The following is a 23668-nucleotide window of genomic DNA, read 5'->3' as shown; positions in this document are numbered from 1 at the left end:
ACACATCAATTTAATATAATAAAAAAATATGTAATTCATAATTCATTCATCTCTGTTAGACCTGTACATTTGTAATATCTATGATCAGAGGAAAAATACAAGGAAATAACAATTGTAAAATCTTTTGTTTTTACTATCATGTATTTGTATATTTTATGTTTAGGAACACCTAAACAACTGTATGTGGAAGGAGTCTTACGTGTAGAGTAAGTATTTATAGTTATCTAAACCATTGTTTATTCAAACACTCATATTCTATTGAACAAATTTGTTACCACAGTAGCATCTACAGGCACTTTGTCCCCAGTTAGCTGATAGAGGTATTAACTGTAGAGGGAAATAATTAAAATGGTAACCTGACTGTAGAGAGGAATTATTATTATGGTAACCTGACTATAGAGAGGAATTATTACTATGGTAACCTGACTGTAGAGGGAAATTAATACAATAGTTACCTGACTGTAGAGAGGAATTGTTACTATGGTAACCTGAATGTAGAGGGGAATTGTTACTATGGTAACCCAACTCTAGAGAGAAATTATTACTATGGTAACCTGAATGTAGAGGAGAATTGTTACTATGGTAATCTGACTGTAAAAAGGAATTGTTACAATGATAACCTGACTGTAGAGGAAAATTATTACAATGGTAACCTGGCTGTAGATGGGAATCGTTACTATAGTAACCTGTATTTTTGTTACCTTTTTGTTCCCAGTTACCTGATAGAAGACCTGACTGTAGAAAGGAAGTACAGAGTGGATGTGAACATCAGTATCTGTCTCAATGCTGACCCTAATGTCGCCTGTCTGTACTCAATAGAGGTGTTCAGAGACACCCTCCTCCCTAAACCTCTGTGTGACTTCAGTGGGGGATTCTCGATTCCAGGTAAGTGTACAAGACACATTCTGTCTAAGTCTCTGTTTGACTTCAGTGGGGACTTCTTCTGTAAAATATGTTGGTAAGGGCATCTTTAATTTCTAGTTACTGCATATTTCTTAGAGGTTGATTGGCTAATAAACATGAGTAATCAATTGATTTTTTTCAACAGATTTCTCACTGGTAGACTGGCTTACAAGCAGGACAATTGCTATTGGTTCGACCCTGGCTGCGGCTGCTGCCAATGAGTTGATGGAAGAACTAGGAATATCTTCTTACCTTAAGACAGACCAATGTTCACTGTCTGACGATACCTTCAACAACCCTGTCAATGGCTGGACCTCAGGTAAAATTCTGATCAGATCATCGTGAATTAGTGTTCTTAATCATTTTAAATAATCATTCTAAATCAGGGTAATTATAGTAGAAATTGTATTCGAGTTTGTTTAAAGTCTTATCATGATACCAGGGTATGTGAAGATTGGGATGTTATGTTTTATGAACATTTCTCCATGGTTAAGATTAAGTTTTTATTACTGACAATTTACCATCTGTGAATAATGTTTATAAATATGTTTGCATTTTTTTTTTCAGACTGTCCGTTTGAACTGAGTCTGCCCGCTTTGGGGACTCCAGATATCCGGTGTAACCTGCCGAGTTACTGCTCCGGCGTACAATGCTGTATGGAAGTAGACTTTATCTCGCGGAGTTTCAGTGCCTACGCTACAATTAACACCTGTACTCACCAACTTGAGGTTGGAATCGAGAAGTTTGTCTTCAGTAGAAGTCTCTTCAACTATGAGTGGGGTAGGTTTATCAAGTTATCGTCAAGATGCATGGTCTTATGATAAACTCCTTAAAGACTTAAACTGAGGTGACAAAATGTTTGAGTAACATATTTTTGATAAATCAATGAAAATTGAGTTTAGATATGTAAATTTCATTTTAAAACATTAATTTAATAGGCTTTCAGACAACTTTCTTAAAATTTGGTTTTGTAATGATTTGCATGGAGGTAGTTGTACTTTAATTCAGTTTTCTATTGTAAATTGTATTACATGACCAAGTTTAATTATATTATTGTAGTGATGATTGGATGAGTTACCATCATGATAGACAGCCAAAAAGTCAGTCATTAATAAGTTTTGTCAAAGAGTGTGAGGATCTTTAATGCAAAATTTATCAAATGATTTTTTTTTCTTGTAATATATACACACAAAGTATAGATATTATTTTAGGGTTATCAAGATCTGGTTTGATGGGAATATCTTGTTTCAGGTACAAGAGAGAGTATTTGGTTACTTGGAGTTGTTCGAGTTGAGTAAGTATCTTAAATGTTTTAAATAATCATACCTATCTTTTCGAATGATCGTAAATATAAAGCTATAAATATGAACTACATTAATTTGTGAAATCTCACTTTTTATAAGCAATGGAATTTTTTAAGCTAGTTAATTCATGCAATATACTTTCGATCACAGGTAAAATTTTCAGGTTTATTGCTGTATATGGCAAAATTACTGTAAACCAATTTGTTTTCACGTTTACTAAATTTTGTGTTTTAATCAGTGTTCGAAAATTAAACTTAAATGTAAATTAAACTAACTGTAAGTTGGTACATTAAAAAATTTTTTTTTAATATACTTAAATGAATGCCTGGTTATAATGTAGTTAATGTCATTCCCCTTAACAGATCACATAACATGTTTGTAATGTAGGTATAACGAATTATGCTTATAGCAACGTGATTTGTTGGTCCCCAGAGTTTTGTTATAACTGTGCTTACTGTATACAGTATTGCTATAAAAATCTGAATATAGTTATGTGACCTCTCTCTGGCAACCGATTGGTCACCAAAACTTGCTGATGACCTTGTTCTGACCTTGGTGTGTTGTAGTTTCACCCTGACTGACAAGACCTTGACCTCCTATGAACTGAACCTGAACATGAGCGTGTGCTTTGAGGCAACTGACAGCTGTATGTTAAGTGAGCGTATTTTCATAGACACAGAATTGCCCAAGATCTTCTGTACGTGGGGGAGTGGACTTATCATTCCAGGTAAGGACGGCAAACCGATGGTTTGGTTCAAATATTAGTCTTTTACAAGGAACAATTATAATAATAATCTTATTTTGACAAGTGTGTTTTACATTTCAGTTTTCCACAAAGTGTTTTTATAGGTATATTGTAAGAATTGGCCAATCTTATCTTGGGATATGAAGATCTGAAAAATAAGTTTTCCCATGACATTTGGCTTTTGATAAAAACTGAGCAATAGCTTAGTCATGGCTGTTGTAATTGTATCCTTTAGCAGATAAATTGCTTTAACTGGCTTTTCTTATTGCAATAAAAAAAACAATTAAAGAGATGAGTCTTTTTAAATCCAGCCTTCTGGTTAATACAATAGAGTTCATTCTTTTAATTAAGAAAATTGACTCGTTTTAGATTTTAACCTCGAGGACTGGGTGGCAGAACAGTCAGGAGTCCTGCAGTCCGTTCTGACCAACTCACTAGCTGACACTCTACTGGATATTCTGGAAGTCAAACAGTACCTCAATGATCCCATGTGTTCTCTTAGTGATGCTGTGTACACCCCTGCTGTTAATGGATATAAAGATGGTAAGCTCATGTTTATGTAAAACGTAATGCGACATGTCACATCCCTTCATCCTGTTGTGGTATAAACATTTAATGTTCGTTGTTTTGTAGAGTGTGGTGTATCTCTACCAAGCCTTCCGGCGGGAGCGTCCTGTCACATCCCCTCGTCCTGTAGTGGTATTGACTGCTGTGTCGAAGTTCCCCTTGTATCCAAGTTCATTAACATCTACGCTCATCTTGATCCCTGCGACTACGTCCTCACACTTGGTATTGAAAAGCTGTCCTTCAACATGTCGCTGATAAACTACGAATTTGGACAAGAGCATACCTTTCTACTTCAAGGAGTCTTCAAAATCAAGTAAGAAATTATGTTAATATAATATAAAGGAAAAAAATAATGCATATGAAAACCAATGATAACTGTCTTTCAAAAACGTTTTAAGCTGGTTGTTTTTGGGAGTCATCACTAAGAAGGATTAATATATAATCCATGATAAGCTGAACATTGCAAAAAGAATGTATTTTGAAGACTAAATGGTATATTAGAATCACTGAGACAGTTTTCATATCTTAATATAAAAAAACCCTTAAAATTAGGACTATGATTCCACACCTTAAATAAAACTGAAGAGAACATGAAAGGAGTTTCTAGCTAAGGACTGTACTCTGCTTAACTTTTAGCTGTATGACAGTTTATCCGTTCAAGGTTCTTGATTTTTTATCTCTATTTGAGAGTTTGGCCATTGGTTCTCCTGTTATCAATATGATGTGACTCCCTCCTTTATTCACAGACTGACTATAAACGACCTCCGAGGAGAACGAGCCTACTTACTCAACATGAAAGTGAGCGCCTGTTTTGATACCGTCAGTGACGATTTTTGTCTGGAGGTACCAGTACTTGTCAACACAATATTACCCAAGATCCTTTGTAGCTGGAACCTTGGATTCAACATCCCAAGTATGCATTACACTGTGGTTTCTTTCTTTGTTATGTCCTTAATCATAAAGTAGTAGAGGACATAGAATGTAGTTGTCTCCCTTGTCTTTCCCTTTACATCTTTTGAACTCTCCCCTCCTCATTTCAAATAAAGGAGAGGTATTTAATGTCAAATATCGAATTCTAATTATTAATTTATTTGACGGGAGATGATATATGTAATCATAAAATTTAAGTTGATTTGACCAAAGCTATGAATCAACTTAATAGGGGAATTTATACTGTATTCATGCTGGTGGTAAACTTAATTATCTTATTTTTGATTATGTATAAACCTCCATATTTCACTTTGGATGCATTCCTTTCAGATTTGTTCAGTTTGAGATTTGCTATGATTTTCAATTTAAATCTCAACATGTAGCTGGGAACACATTGACTACACATGAATTTTTGTCTTCGTAGATTTTAATCTCAACACCTGGCTTACAAACAGAGGTTATGACCCTACTCAGGACTTACAGGATGCAGCCTTCTCATACCTGATGCGGGAGTTAGGCATTTACGACTATTTGGACGAATACCAGTGTGATGCTGTCACACCAGGGTGGGCTCCTACAGGTAATTTACTGAAATACAAGTATATGTATTCTAAAGATAAATTATGTCTGGCAAAGGCATTATTCTAGCAAGGCCATTTATACAAGCTTTGTTAAATGTATTTAGAGAAAAAATCATAATATAAGGATTTGAAGTCATCCTACCATTTAAAATGATTTCATTTTTAAGTTGTATATTAAACATTAAAAGAATCTTAACATTGCCAATGGTGAAGTATTTGAAGAATCACATACCTTCACACATTGTATAGTATGATTAATGAAGTATTTAATGTTGACTGTATGATTTGTGGTCACAGGCTGTGGAGAGTTACTGTCACTCCCCGCCCTCTCCGGAACCACCTCGTCCTGTAGAATCTCAGACCTCTGTACCGGCATTGACTGCTGTACAAGTGTACCCAAACTCCAACGGAACTTCCACACACATCTACTCCTGGACGCCTGCACCCACAAACTCAGTATTGGTATAGAGAAGCTCTTCTTCAACGTCTCCTTAGTCGACTACCATATGGGTGTGGCTGATCAATTCAATCTCTACGGCCTGGTCAATGTAGAGTATGTATACAAATAAATCCTGCCTAACTAGAATGCACTGATATGAAAACATTGATAACCAACAAATGAGATAAAATGAAACGATAAAAAAAATACAAATCAAATCCTACTGAGTTGTCTTCTCTAACTTTCTTTACGTTTTAAGGTAGCTCTTTACTTTTGGAAAAACCCATGTCATTTTTTCTAACAGGTCTTATTTTCGCATTTTTCATACAGATTTCAAAACCGTTAAGAGAAAACAGGTGTTCTCGAACTTCTTTTTCAGATATTTGAGCTTGAAATATACCATCCGTATACACATCTGCTGGCCTAAAATAGAAAAATGTCATAAAAAGATGTTTTCTGTAATATTATGGTGACATGATATGGCTCACAACCCTACCCACATTTCATCCAGGACTACGATGGGTCATATTTGACAATTTTTTGAAAATCATGCCACAAAAAAAAAATTCCACATCAGTTCATACGTTTTTGTGATATCGTATGTGGTTTATGTCTGTGTATCTTTATGATTTTCTCAAAATTTTGCATTTTCATGAAATCTATAGCCGATTTTTTTAGAAATCCGGAATTTCGGTCTGGACAGGTTCCCTCTTATCATTTATTGCGAGGAACATTACTTCCGATGTTTGCAAATCCATTCCCATTTACGACAGGAACAACAAAAACCTCAGAGATAGCATCTAATATTCACTTAATTGCTTTTATTTGATCTATTTAAATCTTTTAAACATTCAATATTATATGCAGACAGTTTTCACCTATTAAAAAAATATCCAAGTGGAATGTCGTAGCATATCAGAATCTATTCTGGAATTCAAAACAACTTCGGCAATTTCCAGTTTAGCGTCATATGAAGTGGCTTGGTTTTCAAAGGTATGGACCTACCTTCAGCTCGTCCTTAACATGTAATAGCCATCTTTCTTGAAAACTATTTTTTTCTGTGATTCAATTCAGCAAATATTCGGAAACAGCAATTGTAACAGTCAGAACTTAGAAATTCCAATTTTTCTTGACCAGTTTCTTCATAGAAGATGTTGCCAGCCAGAACCTTTATGTTGTCAACCTGAACATCAGTGTTTGCTTTGACCAAACCACTCGCCCATGTGACATTGAGACTGTTGTGTTCAAGGACGTCTTACTGCCAAAGCCTCTGTGTAGCTATAGCAACGGCTTCCTCGATGCAAGTATGTGCCTATCTCTAAATTCAACTCATTTTTGTGTGCAATCCATTTCATTATTCATTTCTTGTGGTTATGATCAAGATAAAAAAACAACACCTATATATGAAGATAGTGTTATTATAGTATATGGGATATATTTTATGATTGAAGAATGCAAATCATGATATTGAATGAAAATTTGAAATAGAATGCTGCTTAAGAAATGGGTTTACCATCAGATTCTACCATTGGTGCTGTATATTTTTCTATAAATTTTCTAATTTACAGGTTTATCTACCAAACAAATTCAGGCCAACATAAATGTTTTGTAGAATTGTTGGTTAGAAAGAAAGTTTATATTACAAAGATATATTGATGTCAATGGAGTACTGATATTTGATGCAGAGATATTCATAGTGTTCCTACAGATTTCTCCTTGGCCTACTTTGATGATGGAGAAGACATATTATCATTGATGTTACAGATTTCTCGTTGTCCAGCTGGATGATGGATAATAATTTAGCACCCGGTAGTAACTTGCAGTCCTGGGCCACGGACCTCGTCCTAGAGACGATGGGAATAGCTCCCCTAACAGAGGACATGGCCTGTACAGTGGACTCGGGGCCATTCGGAGATCTACCTAATGGATGGTCTAGTAGTAAGTACTCAGTATTTCTCTAAATCAGTATTAATACTGCATACTTAACATTGAGTACTATTCAACAATAACCTTGATTGACTTTCACCTTTACTTCCCAGATTGTAGCCTTCCTTTGGTTCTGCCTGCATTGCCTAGCTACCTGTCCTGCCATGTGCCTGAGATATGTACTGGGGCAGTGTGCTGTGCCCACTCCACAGTTCTGGACCGATCATTTAAGGCCAGTTTGATCCTTGATGCGTGTAACTATGTAGTGACAATTTCAGTGGAGAAATTACGGATCAAAAAGTCGCTCTTGGACTACAACTTTGGTCAATGGGAGGAGATGGATCTAGGTGGCATGGTCACTATCAGGTAAAGTTACCGTATTCGACCTTATAAGTACCCATGTCCCTGGAAGTACCTCTCATTTTTGAGGCCTCAATTTCAATTGCCCAGGTTTAAAACCAAAATCTACACAAAACTGTATAGATTTGCAATAACTTCGTCTTATTAGCATCTTTTTATTTTTTGAACTTTTTTAAACCCTCTGGAAGCTTATTGGGTCATTACAGTAGTTGTTATAAAAACAGTAACATGTTTTAACTTCTATCTTAAAATGTTTTTTTTTGCCTGTGGTCAAGGAGTTCTAACTTATTACTAAATATGGCCCTTGTCACCCTATAAACCTGCACATCCATCTTGGCCCATAGGAGTGATACATATAAGATAAGACTTTCCATGCAATTGCTGTAAAAGAATTAACATTTGCTACTGATATATCTTCTATGTTTGTTAATCAATGTAGGTACAAGATTGATGATATCACTGAAATACGTTTATTATTCGATTTAGGTACAAGATTGACGACATCACTGAAATATGTTAATTATTTGATGTAGGTACAAGATTGACGACATCACTGAAATATGTTAATTATTTGATGTAGGTACAAGATTGATGACATCACTGAAATATGTTAATTATTTAATGTAGGTACAAGATTGATGACATCACTGAAATACGTTTATTATTATTCAATGTAGGTACAAGATTGATGACATCACTGCAGAAAAGAAGTACCTGATGAATCTCCAGATGAGTCTATGTTTTGAGAGTGAAGCTGACTGCATCTGGTCACACAACTTACTTCAGGACACGAAAGTTGCTAAGTTAGCCTGTAACTGGGGCGACAACTTCCCAATACTAGGTATGACTATTAAACCTGGCTGTTAGATGAGTTTTAGGCCTATTTGAAGAAGTTGACAGGGACTAGTTGTATGTAAGTTATATTTTCTGTGGGATCTCTGACTTAACAGTGTCAACAAGTTCTTCCTAAAATGACCGCAGCACAAGGCTGTTTAATATATTGGCTTTGGCTGCAGTAGTTAAGTGTCGTGGTGACACATTGACAAGATGGTTCATTGGGATCGCAATATAAAGTAGAGTGTAGTTAACCTCTATCACACGGAGAGATGCATATACTACAATCGTCCTAGCTTTCTCCGAAAACACTCCCTCTCCTCACATACTTATGTAAACTACAACCTCTATCAAGAATTTAAGAGTTGTTATTTATATACTACACAGGATTCCGTTTGAATGACTACTTGACCTCTCGCGGACTCGCTGGAGTAGTTTTGTCTAATCTGGAAGGTTTGCAGCTGCTGGAGACTTTAGGAGTACTGGAATACATGCTGGAGACTTCATGTGATAGAACAGGCGCACTATATACTCCTCGTAATCCACACGGATGGACGCCAGGTCAGTTATAGACACTGAAAATTCTCTCTTACCTTATGATGCCTCTGGACTGCCTCATTTTACCTTATTGATGACAATTGTGCTTTTGCCTTTACTTTGAAAAAAATGTTTCAATTTAGATGTCATGTATGATTTAGTTTACAATGTTGCCTGTACAGCCGCTCTTGATTCCTGTGTCGGTGTGGTTTAATGTAAATTAATGTTAAATGTCCTATATGTTCAGAGAGTACCAACCAGGTTGTTTCCCCACTATAAAAGTGTCCCTTTGTTTATGTTAAATGTATGTTTATGTATGCACTGACCACACTTCATTACCTCACTATAAAGATGCCCCCCTGGTTTATACTAAATGTATGTTTATGTATGTACTGACCACTACATTGCCTCACTATGAAGATAGCCTCTGATGTAATTTATTTTGAGCTGCCCTCCAATTTTTTTCCTGAATTTTGATCTTGTCTGTTTCAGTATGTACGGACCCTGACGTAGCCTTGGAGACCCTCCCCAGCTGGGCCTCGGCTAACCTGTACAGCAGCTGTACTGGTGTCAGTATGTGTGTATACCTAGACTTCCTCGACCGTACCCTTAGTTTCAAGTTGGAACTGGACGCCTGCAGTCACCAGCTCCATGTAGGAATTGAGCGGTTCCAGTTCAGCTTCAGCCTGTTTGACTTTGATTACGGGGTGTCACAGCGGCTCACATTGTTTGAGATTTTCACATTGGAGTAAGTCATTCGGGGGATATGTTATCATTTAAGCATTGAAGTCACTTTTTTTTAATTTCATTGGGGTATGAAATAAATTTTGTTTGCAAACTTGTGAGAATCTGCTAAGCGGATTCACACAGTGTTTGCAAACAAAATTTCTTTCATACCCCGATAAAATTAAAAAATAGTGACTTCAATGCTTAATAATTAATTTTTCTTTGTTTTCATACCAAATCTGGCTTTCTGATTGGCCAATATTTTTTTTGCATACCACTATGAAAAAAAAATCTGAGAATGGCGCAAAACCCTGACGTTATCGTGACGTCATAATAGAGACATTGACGTTGCGTATTGATTCAGATAAAAGAGTCCCTTGAAAAACCACTATAATGTTACATTTAAACATACTTCATTTTATCAAATAGAGTATGAAATTAATTATTGTTTGCAAACTTTAGTGAGAATCCGCTATGCGGATTCACACAGTTTGCAAACAATTTTTTTTTCATACCCCGATAAAATAAAAAAATAGTGACATCAATGCTTAATAAATAATTTTCCAGGCTACTTTAAAAAATGAAATACGTTTACACGTACGATTCCAATGATTTTTTCCAAAGGATTATTTTTTCCAAATCAATACGCAATGTCCATGTTTCTATTGTGACGTCACAATAATGTGGGGTTTCCGCGCCATTCATGGATTTTTTTCATCGTGGAATGAAAAAAATGAATAGGCCAATCAGAAAGCCAGAAACAAAGAGAAAATTAATTATTAACGCATAATTACTCATATGAATTCTGTAATAGCTGAAAGTTTTTGTTTTAAATTTAAACACAATGGTAGAATGTATTGTTAACCATGTTATTTTCATGTGCAATTTAATTTTGCATATTTGGTGGTAGATTAGAATTTGCGAAAATAAATTTGCCTGAATACTTTGCAACTATAAATACAGATTAGCATTTAAGCTACAAATCACTTAATTTATCGGTGTTGTGAGTTGGTTAATAGTAGCTACCTCATTGTGTAAAACTTCATACGGAAAAGTGGGATATCAAATACATGACAAGGTTTAGATTAGTAATTTGGAGATCTATCTCATCACATCCCTATTTTGTATGAAAATACATGGGATTTAAAAAGTCTTACACACATAATTACTACAAAATAAATATCTTTAGAGAAAAAAACCATAATGTGGCTCTGCAATACCTGAACAAAACAAAACCTGATTCTTTTTCCCTTGCAGGTACATGGTGATTGACCTAACAGGAGAGCGGAAGTTCATTGTTAACATGAATATCAGTGCTTGTTTTGACGATGATCTGACGAGCTGTCAGTTCTACGCTAATGTGTTTGATAACACCATCCTACCCAAGCCTGAATGTAGCTGGACCAGGGAGTTCGTAGACAGCAGTAAGTTTACAGGGAGTTGGTAGACAGCAGTAAGTTTACAGGGAGTTGGTAGACAGCAGTAAGTTTACAGGGAGTTGGTAGACAGCAGTAAGTTTACAGGGAGTTGGTAGACAGCAGTAAGTTTACAGGGAGTTGGTAGACAGCAGTAAGTTTACAGGGAGTTGGTAGACAGCAGTAAGTTTACAGGGAGTACAGCAGTAAGTTTACAGGGAGTTGGTAGACAGCAGTAAGTTTACAGGGTGTTTGTAGACAGCAGTAAGTTTACAGGGAGTTGGTAGACAGCAGTAAGTTTACAGGGAGTTGGTAGACAGCAGTAAGTTTACAGGGAGTTGGTAGACAGCAGTAAGTTTACAGGGAGTTGGTAGACAGCAGTAAGTTTACAGGGAGTTGGTAGACAGCAGTAAGTTTACAGGGTGTTGGTAGAACAGCAGTAAGTTTACAGGGTGTTGGTAGAACAGCAGTAAGTTTACAGGGAGTTGGTAGAACAGCAGTAAGTTTACAGGGAGTTGGTAGACAGCAGTAAGTTTACAGGGAGTTGGTAGACAGCAGTAAGTTTACAGGGAGTTGGTAGACAGCAGTAAGTTTACAGGGAGTTGGTAGACAGCAGTAAGTTTACAGTGTGTTGGTAGAACAGCAGTAAGGTCTGAAGGGTGGGGCCCCAAAAGGGCAAATTTTCTTAATTTTAGCTGGCCCACTTCCTGTTTTCAGGTTTCGGTCTCCGATCTCAATGGAAATTGGTCTATAGGGGTTTTAATTGATGCCGAACAACATGGAAACATTTTCGTAAAGATTTTGGTATTCCAAGATGGCCGCTGGCCCACTTCCTGTTTTCAGGTTCCAGTCTCCGATCTCTATGAAAATTGGTCTATAGGGGTTTTAATTGATTCAGAAGGGGGAACTTTAGGTGAGGACAATCATATTTTATAAAGGACTGAGGTAAGACCCATGGGGATAGTACGGCGGAGTTCCAAAATGGGAGCTTTGCTGAAATTTGGCTTTAAAATCTGACTCCTCCTTATATTAATCCTTGAATGGTTTAAAACCATATATGGATGAAGGGCTACCAAGTTTGTTCAACAAATGACATTTACCTATTTCAGAAACTTACTTACATATTCAACTAAGGAGTTCCTTGTATTGTTTATATTAACCGTTAACCAATACTTCATTCTGTGACTTTGTTGTTTTGTGCCGTGAGTCAGATGACCGTTAAGGCCCATGGGCTACTTGTTTCAGTTACAAAAATTACTTCTTCACACCATTACCACCATTGAAAAATTTGAGCTTCTCGGTTTAATTCAAGATCGAAATATCAAAAAAAAATTAATTGAGTCCCGAATTTTTTTTTGATGGCACTATGCCCTATATAGAATTAAGCAATGATTGTTGACACACCAAAAGCAAAATGAATTATTTCATATTCATTTTTGTTTTAATTAGACATATAAACACGATTATACACCAGTTATTGTTCAAATGATGGGTATCATTTATCATGCTCAGTTGGCGATGGAGCATCTTTAAGGTAAAAAAGGAATTTGATAGTTTAGGAGGTGACTTCAGGTTTGCCTGTAGATGGTGTTGTTTGAGAAATCAGAGCTTAAATTTCATTGAATTATATTCTTTTCAAAATTAGATTTCCAAACATTTTTCTGCAGTTTCTGTGTAATGACTAACAAATGTTAAAATTAATTTTGTTAAAACTTGGTAACAAAGTTAAATGCCTTAAGGGCTTAGCCAAGTTCGATCGCCACTTTTGGCAGATCTTAATAAGCAGAGTTATGGCCCTTTGATTTAGTAAAAAAAGTCATTTTCTGTCACTTCCGTACAATTACTGCAATAAATATCTACCAATTTTCTTCAAACTTGGTAACAAAGTTAAATGTCTTTCTTCCGAATAAGACTTAATTTATTGTTTCATGTTTCAACCAAGGTTAAACCTAACCTCAATAATGTTTACCTACAATATGTCTTGAAAGCGAGGGATGGAAATTCCACGAATTTGCTTGTTCACATTTCAAATGAGGAGATGCTATCTTTAGGATAATCACAGCGACTGAAAACAGTTTACTTCAACCTGTATCACCAAATCACAAAGCATTAAAACACTTGACATTGCAGGTTTCAGTCTGGAGACGTGGTTGACCAATAACCATTACAGTCGCTATGACATCTTGAACCCGACGGCTGTGTCTACACTTCTACAGGCGTTAGGACTAGGGGAGTATGTTAAAAATCCTCAGTGTGACCGCTACAGTGCTCAGTACAGTGGCTCCATTCTAGGCTGGACAACAGGTAAGTGTTGACTTAAATAACATTAGCTTCTTCATGTGTAAGAGTGATTTAGTCATATATAAGTACATATTTTAACTTGAAAAGATCGATAAGAATGTTAGCTATGTAATTGATGTCAACATTATATTTCCCTTGTATCATTTAAAATGATCCATTGTATTATTTAAAATCATACATGTTCTTTTCTGACTACTTTTTTTATTTTGTAGACTGTTTTGATGTGGACTTACTTAACTTACCAAACAACCTCACCTGTTACCTGGACAACACATGTACCGGCATAGACTGCTGTATTGATGTGAACTTCATGCAAAGGAGCTTCAATGCCTATGTCAAACTGGAGCCTTGTGACTACAAGATCAGTGTCGGCATTGAGAATCTACATTTTGAGAAAATATTGAGGGAGTTTGATTTTGGAGTATGGCACAATGCTAAACTGTTTGGGGTAGTAAGTTTAGAGTAAGTATCTTTGTTTATTACAATGATAATACCGGTATTTCTTTTGTTGCTATTTTGTTCATGGAATTAACAAAAACACTGATGAGCAATGAACTACCGGCATGTAGATTACAAACTCAGAAGTTCATATTATAGCAATTAATGTTTTGTTCAATTCGATATGCAAGCAATTTGTATTCATTGGAATAAAAGCAAATTTTCAAAACTAATTGCAATGGATGTCAGCATTTGTCTTGACTGATGCTAATTCAGTATTGTTATATAGTCTTTTAATTCAGTGAAAAAATAATTATAATTTGCATTTATCCACTTTGACTGAAAGACATAATAATTAATATTGTCACTGTAGACTATAGCAATCATTAAGAGAATATGTGTTAACATTGGTTGCTTTTCTTCAGTTTCATCATTGACGTATTCCATGCGAATGACGTGTACCTGATCTCCATGACCCTGAGTCTGTGTTTTGAGGCGGGCCAGCCGTGTCAATATGTGTATCCACTGTTTGAAAACACACCCATACCTAAATCCACCTGTAACTGGGACAGGGGGTTCATAGACCCAGGTAAGTTACCTGTGAATCGGCTTTACATCAAAATATTCTGTTCATTCTTGCTGAATTTCACACAATTTAAACTTGTGTGTCATTGATTGTTATCATTGAACAGCTGTATTTGAGTAGTGTTATCAAAAAGAGACTAAAACAAAAAAAATGCTCAGCAATGTTAGTCATTCACAATCCTCTCCACTTAGTTTTCTTATTTGTGTAATTTGTCTTAAATATATGTTTCTTTAAATTCATGTGCAATAGCGATGGGATAATCTTTAGGATTAAAGTAAAGACACTTCCACAAGTATATTTTAAAGCATGTTTGAATATTCTCTCTAAAGCTCTATTGATGTTTTTGTCCTTGTTGGGGGCATAACTAGTTGTCTTTCAGATATTACAAGTTTTCTTTTTCTGAGTTCAGGGTTTTCACTAAAGCAATGGAAGTTGAACAGAGGGATGCCTGTCAGCCAAGGTCTGGCATACCATGATGTATCAGAGTTACTACAAGACATGGGCATGTCGGATTTGATCCGGCAAGACGCTTGTAAAAGTTCAGAGGCACCATTTACTGGGGCCAACAGTCTTGGCTGGATTGATCGTAAGTAATCTTCGCTTAAAAAATATGTATTTCATGTTGTACAAATCACTGGGGCCAACATTGTCAAATGGCCTTCACTGATTACTTATTACAAACAATATGAAGATACTGCCTCAAATGAAATGCTACTACGGTCAAAGATTTGAATAGAAGTAATTTTGGAACCATGGTAATCACACTGATAATATTTGACATTCATTTGCAACAGCCTTTATTCTCTGGATCTTAACCATTTTAAAGTTTAAACCATTTTGGGTAGTTGATGAATACCATTTAAAGTTATATGTGCCATATTTATTATACTCACGAATCAAGATGAGCTTTTCTGGAGGTTTTTATTTTACAAGCACATATAAGAGCTGAAAATGATTTTTGGCGTTACTGCCAAAAATCATAATTTTTACATCTATAGTGAATTAAAATGAGTACATACAGTCAGACCATGAAGCCAAATTGTGGTCTACAATTTTATTTCACATTTTTACAATGTTATTAGTAATTGTAAAGTGATTTCTGCAGGTATGTTTCCATCTGAACATACATTACTCATAAAATACAACAATTTTACAGTATATAATGTATTTGTTGAAGCTAATATTTATAAGGCATCTGAAGTCATTTTAATGACTTTCACAGCTTAATTCATCAAACCTTGTGGTTTTCAATAGATTAATGAAGAAAAAATAACATGTCGAATTTTTTGCCCAGTTACGGCACATATATCTTTAATCTCTGTCTTGTGTAGATCAAGCCTGTTGTCTGATCATTATCAAAATGTGTTGCTATGATACAAATCAAATCACCATGACTTTATCACACAGAATGTGCTGGTATGACATCAGGCCTGCAGAGTCTGGGGTCCGGGGCGACCTGTCGTGTGGTAGACTCATGTACAGGGGTAGATTGTTGTGTAGACTCCTCCACTCTGGGATTCGCCATTAATGCCTACGTCTACGTAGACACGTGTAATTATCGTCTCAGTGTCGGCGTGGAGCTATTACAACTCAACTTCTCTATGGTCGACTTTGTCTATGGTGAACGCCGTACAGTCTCACTTTTAGGAATGGCCAATTTAGAGTAAGTACAATTTAGTGTTTTCATTCAATGTGTAAAAGAAGGACATTTTAGAACTCAATTTTCAAAAGTGACCATCAGTCCCATCTGGTCTTTCAGATCATTTTCTCTCACCTTGCTGTTGTCAGTTTGCTTTGCTTTTGATATCTAACAGCCACTTTGAAATAAAAGTCCAATTTAATGACTATTTTTGTTAGGTACCAAATTGTGGATTTAGAGAGTGAGGACTCCTTTATAGTGTCAGTCAACATCTCCATCTGCTTTGAGTCTGCGGAGACATGTGAAGTCTCAAAGAAAATACTTGAAAATGTTAAAATGAAGAAGCCGGTGTGTGACTGGGGTACAGACTTCCTCATACCAGGTAAGATGTTTACAGTGATAAAACTTCATAATGATTAATGGTTGCTCTAGCAAAGACAGAATATATGATTAGCACACTTATAGTATAGCGCAAAGTTTCTAGCTTGAAATGCTTTAAAATATGTAGGCTTACAGGATATTAATTACAAAAAAAAAAATTTAAAAAAAATGAACCCACAAACACTTTGCTGATTTTGTGATGGGTGTGTAAATGATAAATCCCACACTTGCTTTTTTTAACATTTTTTAAGGGTTCAACTACAATGATTGGCTCGACTCTCAACAATGGCCTGTTGGTCAGCCATTGGACTCGACGATGATCAACCGACTGGAGCACCTATTGGGTATTGCCTACTACTACCAAGATACGGCATGTCAGCGAGGGTCATATACACCAACCAATGGCCAGGGCTGGAATAAAGGTCAGTATGCAAATGTCAGCCAAGGTCATATACACCAACCAATGGCCAGGGCTAGAATAAAGGTCAGTATGCAAATGTCAACCAAGGTCATATATAAGGTCATATGTACCAACCAATGGTCAGGGCTGGAATAAAGACCAGTATGCAAATGTCAGCCATATACACCGACCAATGCCCAGGGCTAGAATAAAGGTCAGTTTGCAAATGTCAACCAAGGTCATATATAAGGTCATATACACCGACCAATGGCTAGGGCTGGAATAAAGACCAGTAGGTAAATGTCAGCCATATACACCGACCAATGCCCAGGGCTAGAATAAAGGTCAGTTTGCAAATGTCAACCAAGGTCATATACACCGACCAATGGCTAGGGCTGGAATAAAGACCAGTAGGTAAATGTTGTCAGCCATATACACCGACAAATGCCCAGGGCTAGAATAAAGGTCAGTTTGCAAATGTCAGCCAAGGTCATATATACCGACCAATGGCTAGGGCTGGAATAAAGACCAGTATGCAAATGTCAGCAAAGGTCATATAAATTGATATTATAGACCAACTGAGTTATATTTTTGAATGTTCTGTGAACTCACAGATACCAAATATTTATAAAATTGATGCTTCCTCAGGATGCCAGCCGTCTGTGGATTTACCTACACTGGACGATGCAATGACTTGTAATTTGTACGACACCATCGACCCTAACACAGGCTGTACAGCTGTCCGATGCTGTACTGACGTGGCTCTCATAGATCGGTCCATATTCACCTACGTCACGATTGACCCATGTAACCTTAAGCTGACCGTCGGCATAGAGAAGTTTACAGTGGTCATTGGTCTGTTGGACTATGTGTATGGTACCATCGGTCACACCTATCTCCACGGCGTTATCAGGGTCGAGTAAGTATGATGGAACTTAAGTTCCCTCATATCTATTTATTACTTGAGCCACACTTCTCTGATGTACAAACTTAATAGTAATCATGCACCTTGTACAGCAGTCTTAGAAAATTGTAAGGTGGATTGTTTTGATGGATCTTTTAATAGCCTTATATGTTTTTCTGGTGTTCGGTTGAGTTTAAATAGATTAAATATTTCATGGAAATGATGTTTTATTATCTGATTTTAACCAAATTTTGTATATTGGTTGATATCAATGAGATCTAGGATGGGTTTGATACTAGTCAAAATCCGTTAATATTTGTAAGTCACAGGACTTGATAACTTCCCTTAGTTATTATAACTATTTTTTATGATGTTTTAAACTGCTGTGTAGGCGATACATCCACTTTCGTGGAATTCTTGTTCTAGTTAGCAGATTATTTTTCATTATTATAGTAAAAAGCCTACATTAAAGCTGACAGGTATATTTTCATCAATTTTTATTTTACTTTATTCAATTAATAATAGATAATCACCAGAGTTAACTTTTCCTGTACCTGTGTTTGTGTTTCAGTTACATGATAGAAGACTTAGATTCTGAGAGGAAGTTTTTGGTGTCACTCAACACCAGTATCTGTTTTGATTCCACCTCATGTAACATTACTGCTGTTGTACTCGAGGATGTCAAACTACCCAAACCTGTGTGTGATTTGAGTGCTGGCTTTGTTGATTCAGGTATATTATACACTTCGTTCGATTCAATGTTTTGCTGTAAACATGATAGTGAAGAAAAAAATTTGATGCATTAGAATTTTAGCACCAATTTGAAAACTGAAGATTTCAATTGCAATTAATATTTACAATAAGCTAACCACACAGACATTTGCACTATTTTATTAATTTTAAACGACTGTGATCAAGTGTTAAATTAAGATTATTACACTGAAGATTTTCCTTTGGGAATTCCATCATTTTTGCATTGCTAGACGAGAACTTTGTATACTTTATAATGAGACTTAAAACAAACCAAACATTCTAAGATCCAGATCTTAATGTATGTATTTTACTTGTTTTTAATAATGTTTGTGTTAGAAATGAAAGGACAGATGGTGTAAACCATGTTTGTCCCTCGTGTTACCTGCAGTTGAGTTTTCTATGGAGCCGATGACATTTAGGTCTTTATGATTGTTACAGAGTTCTCGCTGGAGGACTGGAAAGATGGACAGAGTATTGTTGGTCCTGTTACGGGGTTCTCCGTCAATCACCTGATGGATGCTCTCAAGATCACTGACTTTCTACTGGACACCCCATGTCAGCTGACCAGTGGCTCTTACAGCCTGGCCACTAACGGTGTATATAATGGTAAGTCTTTCACATTTAGGAAGGCAGATCTGGGCCCATCATTGAATATCTCTATCTTTTATTGACTTACATTGTATAAGGGTTTGTTGAGCTGTTATTAGAATGTTTCAGTGTCTGGTTTTGAAACAAGAAATTAAGAATAAAAATGTCCACGTCGTTTCATTCGATCATTTAGTGTGGCATCCAATCTTGTCCCAGTCTTGATATATGGAGGTAGGGAATTAATGTCTTCCAGCCATTACTAGTTCTTTGCATCTTTGTTTGATTGTAGAATGTGGCCCGCTGACGTCTGCCCTACCGATCATCACCGAGCCAGCAGCCTGTCACATCCCCAGCTTCTGTACGGGGGTCTACTGTTGTATGGAACCCAATGATGTCGACATCGCCTTCCAAGCTTTTGTGGAATTCTTCCCGTGCCAGTTTGAAATGAAAATGGGGATAGAGAAACTCACGTTTACTGTGTCCTTGTTTGACTTTGAATTTGGAAAGCAGTATGATTTCTACATGTTTGGGGCTGTGAGGATTCAGTAAGTAAAACTGACATGAATATCTAAGAAAAATTTTCAGATTTTAAGGATAAAATGTCTGTGGCCCTTGATATTATACTCATACCAGTCTTAAAGTTACTAAAGAGTCAAAGGCAGGAACAGTAATAACTACGAAAAAACAACTCATCTCAAGGAAGATTTACTAGTTTCCAAGATACATAAACAGTCTTAAGTCTAAAACAGCCTTAAATTTAGAGTTATAGTCAGTCAAAGATGATGTAAGAAAAAGTTACATCATTTTGATTGGATAAGCAAAAACATAAGACTGTTTCACTGCAGATACTACCAACTGCAAGACCTCATGCTTTGTCTGTATCACTATAACATATTACATTTAATTATGTTTTCAAATTTTCACTTTCCATGTTGTTAAAAGTAATTGTAAAAAGAAATGGTTGTATTAGAATTAAATTTATTGAAACCAACCTGAAACTACACCACCAATTTTGATCCTATTCCAGTTACTCTGTCATTGACCTAGCAGACGCTGGCTATTACGTGTTTAACGCCAGATTCAAAGTTTGTTTTGAGGCCGACGAGAGTAAGCCGTGTGATGTGGACTTCACTCTGTTTGACAATTATCTGATCCCCAAATTGACTTGCATCTGGGCAACCGACTTTAATGTACCAGGTAGGTGATTTTATGCTTTAACTATGTAATGTCTTATATTTTAGATATCATTCTAATGAAAATTTATCTTTGAATGGAAAATGATAAATGGTGGGAAATAAATGGTGGAGAAATTTTTAATTATAGAATATTTCACATAATGTGTTAAATAAACCCTGAACTTGTGTTACAGGGTTTTCGCTGAGTAGCTGGCTGGTGTCAGAGAGTTTACCGATGTCGACACCTCTACCTCCTAACGCTGTGTCCACCCTGCTGTCCCACCTGGAACTGGCAGTGTATCAATACCACCCGTCATGTGACCAGGGCGCTGGGAACTACCTGCCCACTACAGATATCTGGAATTCAGGTAAGGTCTCCGATGGGCTATGTTATGTTTCCTAAGTCTGTCCTGTCCGGTGGTATCCTTTTGTATCTTACGGATGTGGTGAGTTTTATATCTAAAGACATGTCTAAGTAATAACAGTTCTTACTTTGATCAGAATATACCTGTTGACTAATTCATTCAGTACAATTTAATTGATATATCGGTTTGTGAATTTAGCTAGCATTGTCCTGTTTCACATAGCTTACCACCAGGTAATAAAGTTCTGATTAGACCAAAGTCTTTATACGGAGGTGATCACTACGGCAGGTTTCACTGTAGTAATGAAAGTCCGATTTTACCTAAGTCTGTATATTAGATGTTATATATGTAGACCCCAATATCCAACTTTAACACTATTTCTGGTTTGTTGACTTCAGACTGTCCAAAGTTGATCGCTCTGCCATCGATCTCGGATGACATCACCTGCCACATCCCAGACACATGTACTGGTGTGAACTGCTGCCTGAACGTGCCGATTCTGGACCAGACCTTCCAGCTGTCTCTCGATCTAGATTCCTGTTATAAGACACTACGAGTTAGCATTGAGAAAATCTACCATGAGGAGTCCCTGATCGGCTATCCTTTTGGGACAGTGAAACATTTCTACTTGTATGGGGTGATTCGCATGATGTAAGTGTTGTTATAGGGTAAACAAACCTAATATGTATGTTTTGTTTTTCTTATTTCTACTCTTGCTCTGAATTGGAATTCAAAATATAAGCAATACGAAAGTCATTTAAATTATGACCAGCAGTTCAATGCAAGTTAAAAAAAGATAGCTTTGAAAGATAGAGAATACTGCACATGTGGATGATTCAGTGGGAAAAATTCTTTTAAGAATGGATTGTTTATACTATGTCATATGATCTTAAAATGAAGATAGAGGATGGGGTGGGGCAGTAAGGGTTTGGTCATAGGGCCCGTTTCCTTGTTGTAACATGCAGTTAATTTAGGGAAGCAAATCTATTGGAGTAAACATTAAAATACTTGACTGTCCATGATTTGTACTGATTTCCTTCTGACCCTGTTTGTCAGGTACACATTGGATTACCTGATGTATGACAGAAGTTACCTGGTATCCCTGGGCATAGAAGTGTGTCTAGAGACCGCGGGACCATGTGCTCAGAACTTTACCCTACTTGACAAAGTACGCTTCCCAGAACCAGACTGTACCTGGAATGCAGGTTTCACCAACCCAGGTAAGGGGCAAATAAAAATATATTATACCAAATATCTACCTGGTAAGTAGGCCCAATATCTACCTGGTAACTAGACCCAATATCTACCTGGTAAGTAGGCTCAATTTCTACCTGGTAACAAGGCCCAATATCTACCTGGTAACTAGACCCAATATCTACCTGGTAAGTAGGCTCAATATCTACCTGGTAAGTAGGCTCAATATCTACCTGGTAACTAGGCTCAATTTCTATCTGGTAACAAGGCCCAATATCTACCTGGTAACTAGACCCAATATCTACCTGGTAACTAGGCCAAATATCTACCTGGTAACTAGGCCCAATATCTACCTGGTAACTAGGCCCAATATCTACCTGGTAACTAGGCCCAATATCTACCTGGTGACTAGACCCAATATCTACCTGGTAAGTAGGCTCAATTTCTATCTGGTAACAAGGCCCAATATCTACCTGGTAACAAGGCCCAATATCTACCTGGTAACTAGGCCCAATATCTACCTGGTAACTAGGCTCAATTTCTATCTGGTAACAAGGCCCAATATCTACCTGGTAACTAGACCCAATATCTACCTGGTAACTAGACCCAATATCTACCTGGTAACTAGACCCAATATCTACCTGGTAACTGGGCCCAATATGTACCTGGTTACTAGGCCCAATATCTACCTGGTAAGTAGGCTCAATTTCTACCTGGTAACTAGGCCCAATATCTACCTGGTAATTAGGCCCAATATCTTCATGGTAACAAGGCCCAATATCTACCTGGTAACTAGACCTTATATCTACCTGGTAACTAGGCCCAATATCTACATGGTAACTAGGCCCAATATCTACCTGATAAGGTGATGCATCATCTTAAGCAAACCAGTGAAAATTGCTTTTCCTTGAAACATCTCATTTAGCTGTTACATTTTCATGTTGAGGATTTGTACATTAATTTTACAGTACGTCTTACAGTCTTAGTTTTACTGTTGGACAGCCAGTTGCCCAATGGAATGGTTTCAGATCTTAACGATTGTTATGACATTAACATCGTTATTTTCACCTATCACATGGAAATCCAAATTGTATACATCAGATTGACTAAGAATATACATCCGAATTGTTTTTACAGATTTCTCAAGGAGCCAGTGGCTTCAAGAAAGGTCCATTGCCCCAGATACAGCACTCACTACAGTTTTTGAACAGGAACTGATGCAGGACCTGTGGATTGTGAGTTACCTACAGAACCCAACGTGTGACGCGACCCTGCCTGCATATATTCCGTCCAACAACGGCTGGAAGGCTGATGGTAGGTGATTTGTTTCCTTTTGTATAATACATATACTAATTAAGATACATCTTATAGATTACAGGTCTGACCAGTCCTGTTACCTTTACCCTCAAGCCTCAATGAAACCTGCCATGTTTTATTTGTAGATTTAAATCAATTTCTAAACTGATGCTCAATAATTTTCCAATTCTCATTCACCTGTTGACAATAGCTACATTACTGTTTGTAGATGGAGGTATTAGGCGTGCTGCTTAACTTTTGTGTCCTTAACACTTCAAAAGTTTGTAGCTTATAACACCAAGTCACTGTCATCTTATCATTCTACCCTGTTGCTTATGTCCTTCATTGAAAGCATTGTTCTTCCATCATTATTTGTAACTT

General features: G+C 36.7%; 1 protein-coding gene across 37 annotated transcripts in view; it reads left to right on the top strand.

Moving 5' to 3' along the window:
- LOC138322797 (uncharacterized) overlaps positions 1-23668 on the top strand; it is a 180124-nt gene that overhangs the window by 65566 nt on the left and 90890 nt on the right. For all 37 annotated transcript variants that reach the window (XM_069267086.1, XM_069267047.1, XM_069266915.1 and 34 more), the window contains 34 exons: positions 164-206; positions 716-885; positions 1049-1222; positions 1471-1683; positions 2155-2197; positions 2774-2934; positions 3322-3495; positions 3586-3832; positions 4266-4432; positions 4874-5029; positions 5328-5583; positions 6607-6773; positions 7234-7407; positions 7509-7761; positions 8433-8596; positions 8977-9150; positions 9619-9874; positions 11110-11276; positions 13398-13571; positions 13781-14030; positions 14432-14595; positions 15002-15178; positions 16000-16255; positions 16450-16613; positions 16864-17034; positions 17661-17931; positions 18488-18648; positions 19108-19275; positions 19547-19802; positions 20285-20454; positions 20627-20800; positions 21196-21448; positions 21854-22017; positions 23129-23305. In XM_069267086.1, the coding sequence (XP_069123187.1) occupies positions 164-206; positions 716-885; positions 1049-1222; positions 1471-1683; positions 2155-2197; positions 2774-2934; positions 3322-3495; positions 3586-3832; positions 4266-4432; positions 4874-5029; positions 5328-5583; positions 6607-6773; positions 7234-7407; positions 7509-7761; positions 8433-8596; positions 8977-9150; positions 9619-9874; positions 11110-11276; positions 13398-13571; positions 13781-14030; positions 14432-14595; positions 15002-15178; positions 16000-16255; positions 16450-16613; positions 16864-17034; positions 17661-17931; positions 18488-18648; positions 19108-19275; positions 19547-19802; positions 20285-20454; positions 20627-20800; positions 21196-21448; positions 21854-22017; positions 23129-23305 (6309 nt within the window). The remainder of the gene's footprint in view (positions 1-163; positions 207-715; positions 886-1048; positions 1223-1470; positions 1684-2154; positions 2198-2773; positions 2935-3321; positions 3496-3585; positions 3833-4265; positions 4433-4873; positions 5030-5327; positions 5584-6606; positions 6774-7233; positions 7408-7508; positions 7762-8432; positions 8597-8976; positions 9151-9618; positions 9875-11109; positions 11277-13397; positions 13572-13780; positions 14031-14431; positions 14596-15001; positions 15179-15999; positions 16256-16449; positions 16614-16863; positions 17035-17660; positions 17932-18487; positions 18649-19107; positions 19276-19546; positions 19803-20284; positions 20455-20626; positions 20801-21195; positions 21449-21853; positions 22018-23128; positions 23306-23668) is intronic.

Source organism: Argopecten irradians, chromosome 1, assembly GCF_041381155.1.
Source record: "Argopecten irradians isolate NY chromosome 1, Ai_NY, whole genome shotgun sequence".
Taxonomy (NCBI): domain Eukaryota; kingdom Metazoa; phylum Mollusca; class Bivalvia; order Pectinida; family Pectinidae; genus Argopecten; species Argopecten irradians.
This window is presented reverse-complemented; position numbering and strand designations above follow the sequence as displayed.